The following is a 12,252-nucleotide window of genomic DNA, read 5'->3' on the forward strand; positions in this document are numbered from 1 at the left end:
AGGACTTTAACCACTATGCTATCGTGCCGGGCCCAATAAATGACTTTTGAGTTCACAACTAGAGCTGTGTGACAGTTTAGGGGAATGGCCTTCCGAACCGAGGAAATAGCTGATCCAAACATTTGGCTGACAAATTCAACAATGAGCAGCATCATCTAGCTATTCTCACTTGATGAACCAACCCATGAGGGATCTGGCAAGGCAGGAAGTTCTGGTTTCTCTCCAGTGTGTCCAGCCTGCAAGCTACAGGGTGATGCCTCGTGCTGCAGGCAGTGTGCCAGGTGTTGACACCAAGATGCGTAAGGTGATCCCTTCTCCCCAGGGCTTTGCAGTCCAGCGAAGGCAGCAAGCCCCAGGAGAGAAGTGAGACTATCCCAGTGGCCTCATGTTCTGAGAAAGCCCAGCAAAATGCCTACTATTTGCAAGTGTGAGGATATAAGCGATTGTTTTTGTACACGATAATGTCATGTTCAAGTCCCGGTGGTCCTGCCAACCCAGAGCCATCTGCCCGTTTGGAGAAAAATACTCGCCACAGCGAACATTTGATGAGAAACACCGTGCAATTGGCTATGTGAACATTCACTGAACACTCACTCAGGCTTAACTGGATTAATGTGAAATCGCACAGGCTCCTCACAACACTCCCACGGAGCAGGGACTCATTTGTTTTTCAGACGGGACTAGGCAAGGAAAAGGGACTTTTCTGAGGTCACCCAAACCCTAACCCTGCCAGGGATTCACAGTTTTCATTCTGGTCCTTACTGCCAATAATGAGTAGCTCCAATATGGATGCATCTGCTGTCCATACCAGAGTTTCTCTCTCCACTCCCCATCCCATCTGGGTCCTCTCCACCTGCTCCATCTGTCTGCATCCGATAGGTGGAACAGTGGAGACGGTAGCAGTTTCTGGCTTCCACATTTAGAAAAATAGATTGGCCCTGATAGGGTGATGCCCACGAGCTCTCTACCTGGGTCTCCAGGTTCTTGTGCCCAGGTGGAGCCAGGGAGGCGTGGCAGCTGGGGCCCGAGCACCAGGATCCTGGTTCCCAACGCAGGAAGCTGCCATGGAGTAGATTCCTGGGCTGCCGGAGGCAAGGGAGGGGAGCAAACAGGATGCCAGGCAGTCAACTGTGGAAACTGACAGCCTGGGCATAGTCCATTCAAATCCAGCGGCTTTAGAGAACTAAGCCAAGCACTTTCCACCAGCCAGTTGGCTAGTGGGAACTTAAAGCACCATACGCCTCTTTTTCCCCTTGGACTTTTCAGTGGGGGGTCTGCCCTTCTAACCTGTCCTGTAGAAAGTGCCCTTCTCCAGTTTCTCAGGCAGACTGGCTTTCCTGCCCCCTCCTCTCTCCCTCCCTGCTTGTGGGGAGGCTCTTGGCCCAAGGCCCTGAGTTGGGGCGGGCGCCTGTGGAAGAGCAAGCTGCAGGAGGGGTGAGATCATTTCTCCCTGGAGCTCTGAGCCAGCGGCTTTTCAGAACCACTCAAGGCGCACCGAGCAGCCAGAGTCCCAGCCCGCGCCTTCCCGGCGCTTGCCCGGCTTCCCCATGTCTCAGTACGGCCCCAAGTCGGACTTCAAACAGCCTTCGGACAGCAGCCCTGAGGCCAATACAGAAGATGACAAGACCGAAGAGGACGCGCCCAGGCCCAGAAACTACCTGTGGCTCACCATCATTGCCTGCTTCTGCCCCGCGTACCCCATCAACATCGTGGCTTTGGTCTTCTCGATCATGGTGAGTCCGCAGGGGCCAGAGGCAACGGGGCTGCAGCTGTGGCAGTGGTGGCGGTGATATGCACCTGCTGCTCCCCTCCACTGTGGCCCTGTGAGCATGCTGAGTTCCCTGTGCCCTGCACCTGCCCCTAAGTTTCTCTAAGATTGCCAGAACTCTGCCCACAGCCATCAGCACCTGTTTTTGCACTCTGGACTCAAAAGTCTTCACCAAGCCTTCCTCCAGGCTTATACCACCACGCGCTTGCAATCCACACCGGGGAGTTCTCTCTCCCCTGCCGTCTTGTTCAAGTGTCAGTTTATAGAGCCCCAAAGCACGTCTGCCACCTCTGGGGGCACCTGTCTCCTCTGGGGGTCTGGAGGCTCCCCTGTCCTGGTCGTTGTCGCGTGTTCAATGCTGCTGCTGCTGTTCAGGGCCACTCTTTGGGGGCAAAGGGGAATAACCAGGAGAATCAAACACTCCTTTTGGGTCTCTGGCTCCACGCTGTGGCCCAGGACACCCCCTAGGCTGCTGATAGTTGCTACTGCTCCAGGCCCTTCTCGGGGTGCCCCCAGCACGGGTCTCACTAGCCACATGTGTGTTCCGTTCTCTTTTGCTTCGGACAGGAACGTGTTGCACTTCCGCCCCCATTTGCTGAACTCGGACCTTATCCGAGCCAGGATTCCCAGGGTCCCCCTTACTCCTCCACCCTGCTCCCGGAGTGCTTGGGGGACCCAGCGCTCGCTGTTGTACCCGGTGTTCCCCTTGCGCCATCCTTCAGAGCTCTGAGCTAGCGCTCAGTCCCCATAGGAACACCACCGAGACACGACTGGAAAAGCTGGGGCCCCCAGTGACTGTGCGGGTAGCTGTGGAGTGAGGTTCGCACAGACACTGTTCCAGGACAATCCAGGCAGTCATGCTCCCTCCCCCGCCTGCCAGTGCACCACCAGGCAACCCCTCACTGGGGAGAGCCCCTGCTCCCCCTGGTTTCTTGCAAACACAGGGCTCCTTCCTTGGCCCCGCCTCCGCCCTCCTTTCAGGTGTCCCCCCCCACCTCCCACCCAGCTTTCTAGGTTCCAATCGTAGTTTGGCTGAGGAGAGCTGTGCGGTGTGCCAAAACCACTTCCGTTTTTAAACCTGGGAAAAACTGCAGCCATATTTCTTGGAGATGCTGTGAGCTTTAAGGACATAGATTCAAACATCATTCTAAAATCCTTGCTCAAGTTCGTCATGTGGGCTCCCTTGGCCACTACCAACAACCAATCCCATCTAACCCCCCAACCCCGTTGTCTCTGCCCTACACACTCAGCCTGGCACTTCTGCCGCTGGTATCTCCCATAATTGAAGTTCGGGGGAGGGGGAGGTGAGGGGGGAATGGAATGAAAGTTCATTTGAACACCAAAACCTTTTGAAAGCCAAAGTTTGTTCAAACTACTTATTTTCTATGAACTGCTGAAAGGCACGACAACTATATCTGGGTTTTTTTTTTTCTTAATTGTGCCAAAGTGAATTTCTCTTTTCATTCTACCTTGCATGGACTTCTGGAAGCATTTTCATGCCTTACTGGTCATGCTTCCTGTGTCCCCTGACAGGAGAGAAGCTCTTTGACCATTACCTGTGCAATTGTACCTTCAACATCCTGATAGCCTGGCGCAGAGTAGATGCTTACTAAAGCAGAACTGGGGTGGAGGGGGTTGAATGGAGACTGTTAGATTCTCATGTCTGCACACTCCTGTTCTTCCTTCCCATGTTGGAATTCTGGAAGCCATGGTACCAGGTTCCTTGAGGTCAACTAGCCCATTTCCTTCCTTCCGCTCTTCCTCACCCCTGAAACCCGGCCCTGAGTGGATTTTTCTTTGCAGGAAGATTGGAAGCGATACAAGCAGCCAACTTCCCCAGGCTGCAGCAGATTCTGTGGCTGGCACTGGTGCCCACACTCCCTCCTGGTTTATTCACGAAGCAGCCAATTCATCTTTTTTTTCTCTATGCCACTTAGAAAACTGCCCACAAAGGCAATTTCCTGCAGTGGTCTGAGACAAGTAAATGCTCTAACCTGTGGTGACAGGCCAGAACTAAGGATGCCACTCACTGAGCCCACATTTTTAAATCCCTGTTCCATTTTTTTTAAATACTTTGCTATAGCAAGGGGCGATTTGATTCCCGGCACTGGTGAGAATAAGTTGACTCTGAGAATGTGTCGTGCCCTTTTAAGACCTTGGAGTTTTCCCCTATTAAGCCAAAATGGGAAAGGTGTTTCAGGTTGACTAAAATTGTCATAAAGATAAAACAAAATTGGGCACATCAAGCCCCCAGCCTTATACTAGGTTTACGCAAAAGTTGTCACACGGGAGAATTTGGAACCTGCAGACTTCACGGGTCATATAGGAAAATAGCCAAAAAGCATCAAACAAGTAACATCCAAGTCTAAAACTCAAGCTTTTCACCCTCGCTACTGCATACCTCTCAAGGAAACAGTGCATACCTGTGCTCCGTAGGTTTCCTGATCAAGATTCTAAGGGACAAAGAGGAAAAGCAAGGGTGCCTGCCAGGTGTGTTCCTTCTCCAGGGTTTTGTCACGTTACGTGCGTTTCTGTGGAGTCTATGATAAACAGCAGGTGCTGGCAGCTCCTAACCAGAGGACATCTCACCTGCACCGATTCCTGACCCTGACAGGAAACAGAGGAAGAGAATGCTCACCCCTTGCAATTCTAAGATCACGTGGACACACCCAAAGATCAGTGGCACCCCAAGAGTGCCACACTGCAAGGTGTGTGGAAGATACTGACCAGGCTCAGAATAACTAGTTTGTAGAATAGCAGAAAGAACAACCAGTAGCTCCAGATACAATAAACAAAGCACAAGAAGCTTTTTTTTAAATGTACCAGGGAGGAATGGGGGTGGGGGCTAGAGGATAAATTTGAAAAATGCACAGTCAAGGAGGGTGTTCCTCAAGCCACAGGCATCTTTGTTGTTCCACGCCAGTTAGAGCCAAAGGGCTTGGAAGGCAGCATGCCCCAGCTGGAAACTAGCACATCATGCCTGCCTGGTTATATCAGAATGTTGGTGGGTCTAGTGTCACCTGCGGCAAGAACACTCAGGTCTTTACTCCTCCATTAAGGGAATCCTGCTTGTTTAAAAAATAACTATCGGGGGACGTACATCTCAAGAATTGGCCCCTCCAATCCTGTTCTCCTGTTCATCCATTCTGAGCCTTCCTAAGGATTTCAATAGGGTGCCCCTTCCTGAAGGCAGACACAGTCCTGCACCTAGCATTAAGTAAATGGAGACCAGAAGCATTTCAGACCTTGAGCAGCATGCCCCTACCCATCCCAGTTATCTCTGCACATTTCACTTGAAAGGAACCCCATTGAGAAAAGATATTCACCCAACCAGTATGTCTGGAGCACCTGTTTTGTACCAAGTTCCTTCCATCCAGCGGTACACTCCTATGTCTCTATCAAATGGTAAGATCAGCAAATCTCTGGCCTCCTGCCAGACACAACTCGTAGAAATGTTGGCAAATTGCAGATGAATTCACCATCTGTTGGTCTGGGAACTGGGGTCTTTGATTCAGAAGGTTGGAGCTGAGTCCATGCCCAGCCTCAGTTCTTGATAGCATCATGCAGTTCATGTGTACCACTGAACCATTAGTGATTTAATCATAGGTCAAAACAGTCCATTAGTTCAGTTCCATCACAGGGTCAATACACTCAATAGCACTGGGTTCTTTATAAGCCTTCTTTCATCAGAGCCCCCTTTTCCCCCCTCACACCTTACACCTTCTTAGAAACCACCCTCTGAGGTCTAATGCCTTTTCTGCTATTTTCCACATTTGTGAGGTTCTTGCAAATGCCTTTGTCATTCTGAAGCTTGTTTTTTTTTCCACCCTGTGAAATGAAGGTTGGGATAGTTCTTATCCACAAGCAATTGCAGAGAGTAAATGATAGAAGTTTACAGTTTACAGTTTGGGCACAGCTGGAGGCTGTGTCCTCCATCTGGCAGGGTAGAGGGGAGACTTTGTGAGGCAATATCCAGCCCCTCTTTGTGCTCAGGCTTTCCCCCGCCCCCCCTGCAATGAGATCCTCCCTTCCTGCATGCACTTTTGTGATGATATCATCAACCATGAGGCAGCCCTTGCAAGAGCCAGCAGTAGACGGTTGGGACCCCCAACCAATGCTGTAAGCTGAAGAGGCTTCCTTTCTTTATAAGAACCTAGTCTCAGGTATGTTGTTATAGTAACAAAAATAATAACCAGACTCCTAGAGCTCCCTTGCTCTGGCATCCAGACAGCAGATGGGAGATTTCCTAGAGATGTGACCAGCCAAAAGGAAAAACCTTTAGAAGTCTTCCAGAGAAATAGTAATGCCTGCATTCAGTCATTCTATGGTCCACCTTCTGACAAATGCCTTTCTCATAGCCAAAACTTCTGGGCAGTTTTTTCAGCATCTCATTTTCACATTTGAAGAGGCAGACAAAGGTTCTCACGCATTTGAGCAGTTCTAAACTAACAGACCTGTGTTTTACAGAAGAGAATATGAGTAACTTAAGAGGTAGAAGATAACTTTAGGATTAGCTAACATCCTCAGAGATCAGCAGCTATGTTGTATCCACAACGCAGACAGGAAGCAGGCTGAGTAGGAGCAAGAGAGTTCTAGAGGATTAAAAAAATATACTAGTTGATTTTTAATTGATATAAAGGGAACAAATTTCATACATTTCACACAATTTTAAGAACATGATACTTCCCACCCCACATCCCTCCCTCCCTCCTGCTCATTTTTCTTTTAATTTTTACAATGACATAGTTTCAATTTAGTTTATCATCACAAGCTTTATCCCACACACACACCAAAGAGTTCAACAATAGAAAAACCATTGCTCCTTGGGAATATCAAAGTCTAAGAAGTCAGAGCTGAAATTGAAGGTAATTCAAAGAAATGACCCCCCTCCAATATCGAAAAGATGGTGCAGGCATGGTAACGCAGTGATGACGCTGCTGCCGGGGATGTCCATACCCCTTCCCAGACCAAGCACCTGTGCCTCCAGCCAGCCATCCTGCTAATGCATCCCTGGAGGCAGCGAATGAGCATCCAAGAACTTAGGCCCCTACTACCCTCATGAAGGAGCCAGCCTGAGTTCCAGGTTCCTGGCTGACTGTGGCTCAGACTTGGCTGATGCGGGCCTTTGTAGAATGAAGCAACAGATGGAAGAGATCTGCTTGTCTTTTGAGTAGATGAAAACAAACAGTTTCAAAAATCAAAAGCAGGCTTGAACGCACTCATGGTGATGCATAGGAAATGTAGCTTGCACTGTGGAAGATCAATTTCACAACTCCCAGCACAGACACGTAGAAACCAGCAAAATCCAAATGAGAAATTCTGGCAGTCACATGAGAACTGAAGCATTATTGTCCACAATATTATTGTACACAATATTTACAAACGTCAGGTGACTGGCACAGTGGCTAAGGCCCTACTTGTGATGCCCATATCCCATATTGAAGGGTCAGAAGCAAGCATTTCTCTAAACATGATGGCATTAGCAATGAGTGCATTCTTCCCCATAGTCAAGGGTGGTTCTTGCTCTAACTCCTACGTGTTCCTGATCTGAAATGGTCAGCTCCCTAGCTAACTGTGGATCAATGAGGCTTGATTCTGGTCTTGAAGCTTGCTAAGGACAGAGAAACTACGGCTTAGCCAAGTTCTGGCCACTGAGCAAAGGCCTGCAAATCTCAGCAGTTTTGTTGTTTGTCCCAATGCCAGTGGTGTTTTTGAGCCCCAAATGGGAAGGAGCAGTTCTCTGTCTACCTCAGCAGAAACTCACCTCAGCCAAGATAAACCCACTTTCTGGTTGTGTCTCTCCACCTCAGAGGACATCTGATGTTCCCATAAGAAATTCCTCCCGTTTTGGAAGGTCAGATGTTGCCTAAGCTTTCCCCTGAACTGCCCTGTATCTGCTCGGAAAGCATTTCCCAACACAAGCCAACAGCAGTTTCCAGAAACAATGCCTGCATCCCTTCAAGCATCCCACGAGCCCCTCTGTAGTTCTCCATGCGACGGTGGCCGCTTTCACGGAGAAGGAAAAATGAGCAATCCAGGAATGTGGCACGCATGCATTGGCAGGGCCACTAGTCAAGAAAGCCTGGGTCACCAGGCTTGCCTTCTTCCAGGGACAGCCACTCCTAGCCCCTGTGGGCAGCAGCTCTATGTGGTTGACAGATAGCTCTGAGAATCTCATAAGATCTGGGGGCAGGAATTCAGATGAGGAGGGGAACTGAAAGCCAGCAGAGAAGCTTCTCCTGAGTGCTCCACGCGTGTTTGTTTCCCTCAGAGAAGGTTCTACAACTCCTGGGAACTTCCCACTGCTGCTTCTTGCCAAGAAAGGAAAGCAAGAAGGGAGGCATTTGGGGGTTTGTTCATTCCTGCAACACTGTGTGAACCCCTACCTCGTACTACCTCCCAGGTGGTGGCCCTGGGGGTTAGCCTGCCCTTGCACAACTGCCATTTTGGCTTTGCAGTGGCCAAAAGCAGCTCTTGCAGAGAGCCAGTGAATGAGTCGCTTCTGTACACACTGAGAATTCTGAACCAGCTGAGCCACCAGGCCCAGAACAGACATGTGGAGAGTCCGACTTCAGAACCACAGCCCAAAGAGGCTTGCTCACACCCTGCCTTGCCATCAGATGCACCTGTCAGCACACTAAGTAATGAGGAGAGAGGAGAGAGAAAGCAGAGTTGTGAAAGACAAGGATTCATAGAGGCAGAAGGTAAGGTGATCAGCACTGGCAAAGGATGAGAAGTCAGCCACAAGAAGGCCTGTGCAGGCCAAAGAAGCACAAAGGTCCTGGGGTAGAAATAACCTTCCAAGGATATGCTATGCCATCTGTTTAAACTGGGAAGGGAATCCTAGGATGTCCCCCTAAATCAACAACTGGGGATCTCTTACCCAGAGGGCATCTCACAAAAGCACACTTGTCCTCGCCTTGCATGTGCTGGGATCCCATACGGGCGCCGGTTCTAATCCCGGTGACCCCGCTTTCCATCCAGCTCCCTGCTTGTGGCCTGGGAAAGCAGTTTAGGATGGCCCAAGGTTTTGAGCCCTTGCATCCATGTGAGAAACCCAGAAGAGGCTCTGGGCTCCTGGCTTCAGATCAGCTCAACTCCAGCCGTTGTGACCACTTGGGGAGTAAATTGGCAGACAGAAGATCTACCTGTCTCTCCTCCTCTCTGTAAATGACTTCCCAAAATAAAAAAAAAAAAATTTTTTTTTTTTAAAGATCCTCCATACAATGGTTCATTCCCCAAGTGGCCACAACAGCCAGAACTGAGCCCATCCGAAACCAAGAGTAAGGAGTTTCTTCTAGTTCTTCCATGTGGGTGCAGGGTCCCAAAACCTTGGACCATCCTCCACTGCTTTCCCAGGACACAAGCAGGGAGCTGGATGGGAAATGGAGCAGCTGGGACACAAACCGGCACCCATGTGGGATCCTGGAGTGTGCAAGTTGAGGATTTAGCCACTGAGCCATCGCACCAGGCCCTCATAAGAACTCTTAACAGACCAGTCCTTTATCCTGGCCCTGATGCAGCCTACTGTCATGTTTAGCATCCATTTGTGCTTCCGTCTAATGGCAACCACATTCCATACCACAATGACTCAGCTAATTTGATCATTAAAGAAGTTGTCTGTCTGTGTCCAGGCCCCAGTTTGCCTACCTACTGGAGACCTGCAAGTTGAAGAGGAGCTTATTCAAATGAGGTTCTTAAACTCCCCTGCTCAGTCGCGGCCTGCCCAACTACCACTCTCGATTTCTAGAGAGCATTTTCCACCCACACACACAGAAGCCAAATCCAGCATGACTTGGCTACCCCTTGCAGCAGGCACAGGAGAATCCGTCATGCATTCCCAGCCGATTCCACGCCCTGCCACCCGCTCTTACCAAGCACCACCAATGGCTTTGGGAATCCCCATTAGTCCACTAGAGCCTTTGAGATGTGAAAGTTCTGTCACCGGACCATGTGTCTTAGAAAAAAGAAGTATGCATTTCAGTGATCTTTATTACATTCCAGAAATTATGCTACCACACTAATTCCAGTATGTATTTTTAAAGATTTATTTATTTCTATTGCAAAGTCAGATGTACAAAGAGAGGAGGAGAGGCAGAGAGGAAAATCTTCCATCCTCTGATTCACTCCCCAAGCAGCCACAACAGCCAGAACTGAGCCTATCCAAAGCCGGGAGCTTCTTCCAGGTCTTCCATGCAGGTGCAGGGTCCCAAGGGCCATCCTCGACTGCTTTCCCAGGCCATATGCAGGGAGCTGGATGGGAAGAGAGACAGCCAGGACACGAACTGGCACCCATATGGGATCCCGGTGCATGCAAGGCGAGGACTTTAGCTGCTAGGCTACCGTGCCGGGTCTTCATTCCAGTATATTTTTATCACTCAGTAATGAAACCACCCAGTCCATGAGCCCTCATTCCCCATCTGCTCTCAGTGCAGCCCCTAGCAAGTGCCAGCTTCCTTCCTGCCCCTGTGGACTGACTGATGCTGCCTGCTCCACGGACGTGAAATCCTTCCTTGTAGGAGCTGCTGAACATGGCCTTGACTGTGTCACATCTGCAAGGTTCTTCCCAGTTTTTCCATTGATCAGAACTTCTTTAAGGCTACACAATATTCTTTTGCGTGCATATAGAATATTCTAGGCCTGGGAATACCCCCATTTTGCTGTCGCATTCATTCTTTAATGGGTATTTGAGCAGATCCTGCTTCTTGGCTCTTACAAGGAACGCTACTACGAACATTCATTTCTAGTTCAAACCACATTTCTAGTTCAAACATGAGCTTCCTGTGTTCTAGGTGTAGTGTCAGAGGTAGAATCATTGGGTTGGAAGATAACTTTCAGTCTGATATTTTGAGGGCCTGCCAGGCTGTTTCCCAAGGGGCTGTACCATTTTATACCCCCCAAGTGCTGGGTATCCTCACAATCCACACCTGTTGCCTTCCTTGCTTCTAGCTATCCAAGCAAGCCTCCTTCTGAGGTTTCGATTTGCATTTCCCTAGTGACTAATGATACCCAGCAGCTTTTCATGTGGTTACTGGCAACTCTTCAAGTAAATGTCTGTTCAGATCCTCTGCCCATTTTCCTTTTGTGTTTATCTTGTGTATAGGCAAGGAGACAGGCACACAGAAACGCAAAGAGATCTCCCATCCACTGGATCACTCCCCACACGCCTGCCTTTGCCAGGGTTGGGACCAGGCCAAACCCAGAAACTGCAAACTCAATCCAGGTGTCCCCTGGGGCTGGCAGGGGCTCAGCTACTGGGGCCAGCACCACCTCTACACAGCATGCACATTAGCAAGAGACTAGAATACATATCAGAGCTGGGACTCGAACCCAGGCACTCCGATATGAGATGTGGGAACCAAAGCAGCATATTAACCACCTCACCAAACTTTTGCTTCCTACCAATTTTCTCCTGGGCTGTTTGTCACAGTTCTTGGTATATTCTGCTCTCCATCCCTCATCAAGCACGTGATATCCCAATCTTTCTTTCAACTGAGCCCTGTTCTTTCGCAGCTTTATAAGCCTTCTTGGAGAAATCTGGTTTGCAGGTGCAGAGTTCCTCAGGGGACAGTTTGTAAACTCTATCCTTTGACATCTAGCTTGAGTCTGGGCTGGGAATAGATTTAAAGACGGACATCAGGTGTGTCCTTGAGTCTGAATTAAATCTCCACTGAGCATGCTCACACATTGGGAATATTAATTGGGAGTTAATCCTACACATTGGGAGTATTAATACTGACTTTGCCATGGGGTTCTGCAGTACGGGTGACAATCACCAGGTCCCTACCTGGTTATTATCTCATTCAGCCTCATAATAACTTGTAAAATAGGTAGGAAAATACCAACAGAACAAGTGGGAAAAATGGAGTTTTGACACAGCCCTGTCTTCCTCTGAGTGGGCCACCACCATGGTCAACATCCTTCCATCTCTTTTCTGATTTTTTCTGTACTAAGACAGGGCTCGGTACAATTCCCACACACTATATGCAAATATCGACAGCCAGAGCAAGGGAGACATTCCATGCCAAGGAAATTCCTCAGTGACTCTGGCTTGTGAATGCCCAATAGCCTATCGATTCTCCCCTGCCCCAGGGCCCTGCCCACCTGCTTAGCTCTTCTCACTGCCCGGCATTCCCATGCCCAGTGATGTGGCTGAGGACTGTCACATTCCCTCCAGTCTCGGAGAACACCAGTTTTGTCTACCAAGTTCATGCCTGGCTGATAGCCCCAGCACTTACTTACTATGTAGTAGTGACTTAATATATATTTAATGATTGAATCAATGAATACACAAAGTAGCCCGCATTTCATCATCTGGAAAACTTCCCGTTAGAGGTACTCTCTCCTGAAAATGTACAATCATTGCCACATAGCGAGTTCTAGCCATAGGCCAGGCACTCCACTAAGAGCTTTCTGTGAATACGCTCAGGCTGCCTGCCTGGAAATCTCATTAAGTACATATGTCTGTTCCCATCACCCACACT

The 12,252-nt window shown here is 49.3% G+C and overlaps 1 protein-coding gene across 2 annotated transcripts in view; it reads left to right on the top strand.

Annotated features, from left to right (window-relative positions):
* Positions 1–1,504: 1,504 nt before the first annotated feature.
* Positions 1,505–12,252, top strand: part of TMEM233 (transmembrane protein 233) — a 30,451-nt gene continuing 19,703 nt past the window's right edge. For both annotated transcript variants that reach the window (XM_012930532.2, XM_058656938.1), the window contains exon 1: positions 1,505–1,733. In XM_012930532.2, the coding sequence (XP_012785986.2) occupies positions 1,548–1,733 (186 nt within the window). In that variant the 5' untranslated portion in view covers positions 1,505–1,547. The remainder of the gene's footprint in view (positions 1,734–12,252) is intronic.

This window comes from Ochotona princeps, chromosome 29 (assembly GCF_030435755.1).
Source record: "Ochotona princeps isolate mOchPri1 chromosome 29, mOchPri1.hap1, whole genome shotgun sequence".
In the NCBI taxonomy this organism is placed as follows: domain Eukaryota; kingdom Metazoa; phylum Chordata; class Mammalia; order Lagomorpha; family Ochotonidae; genus Ochotona; species Ochotona princeps.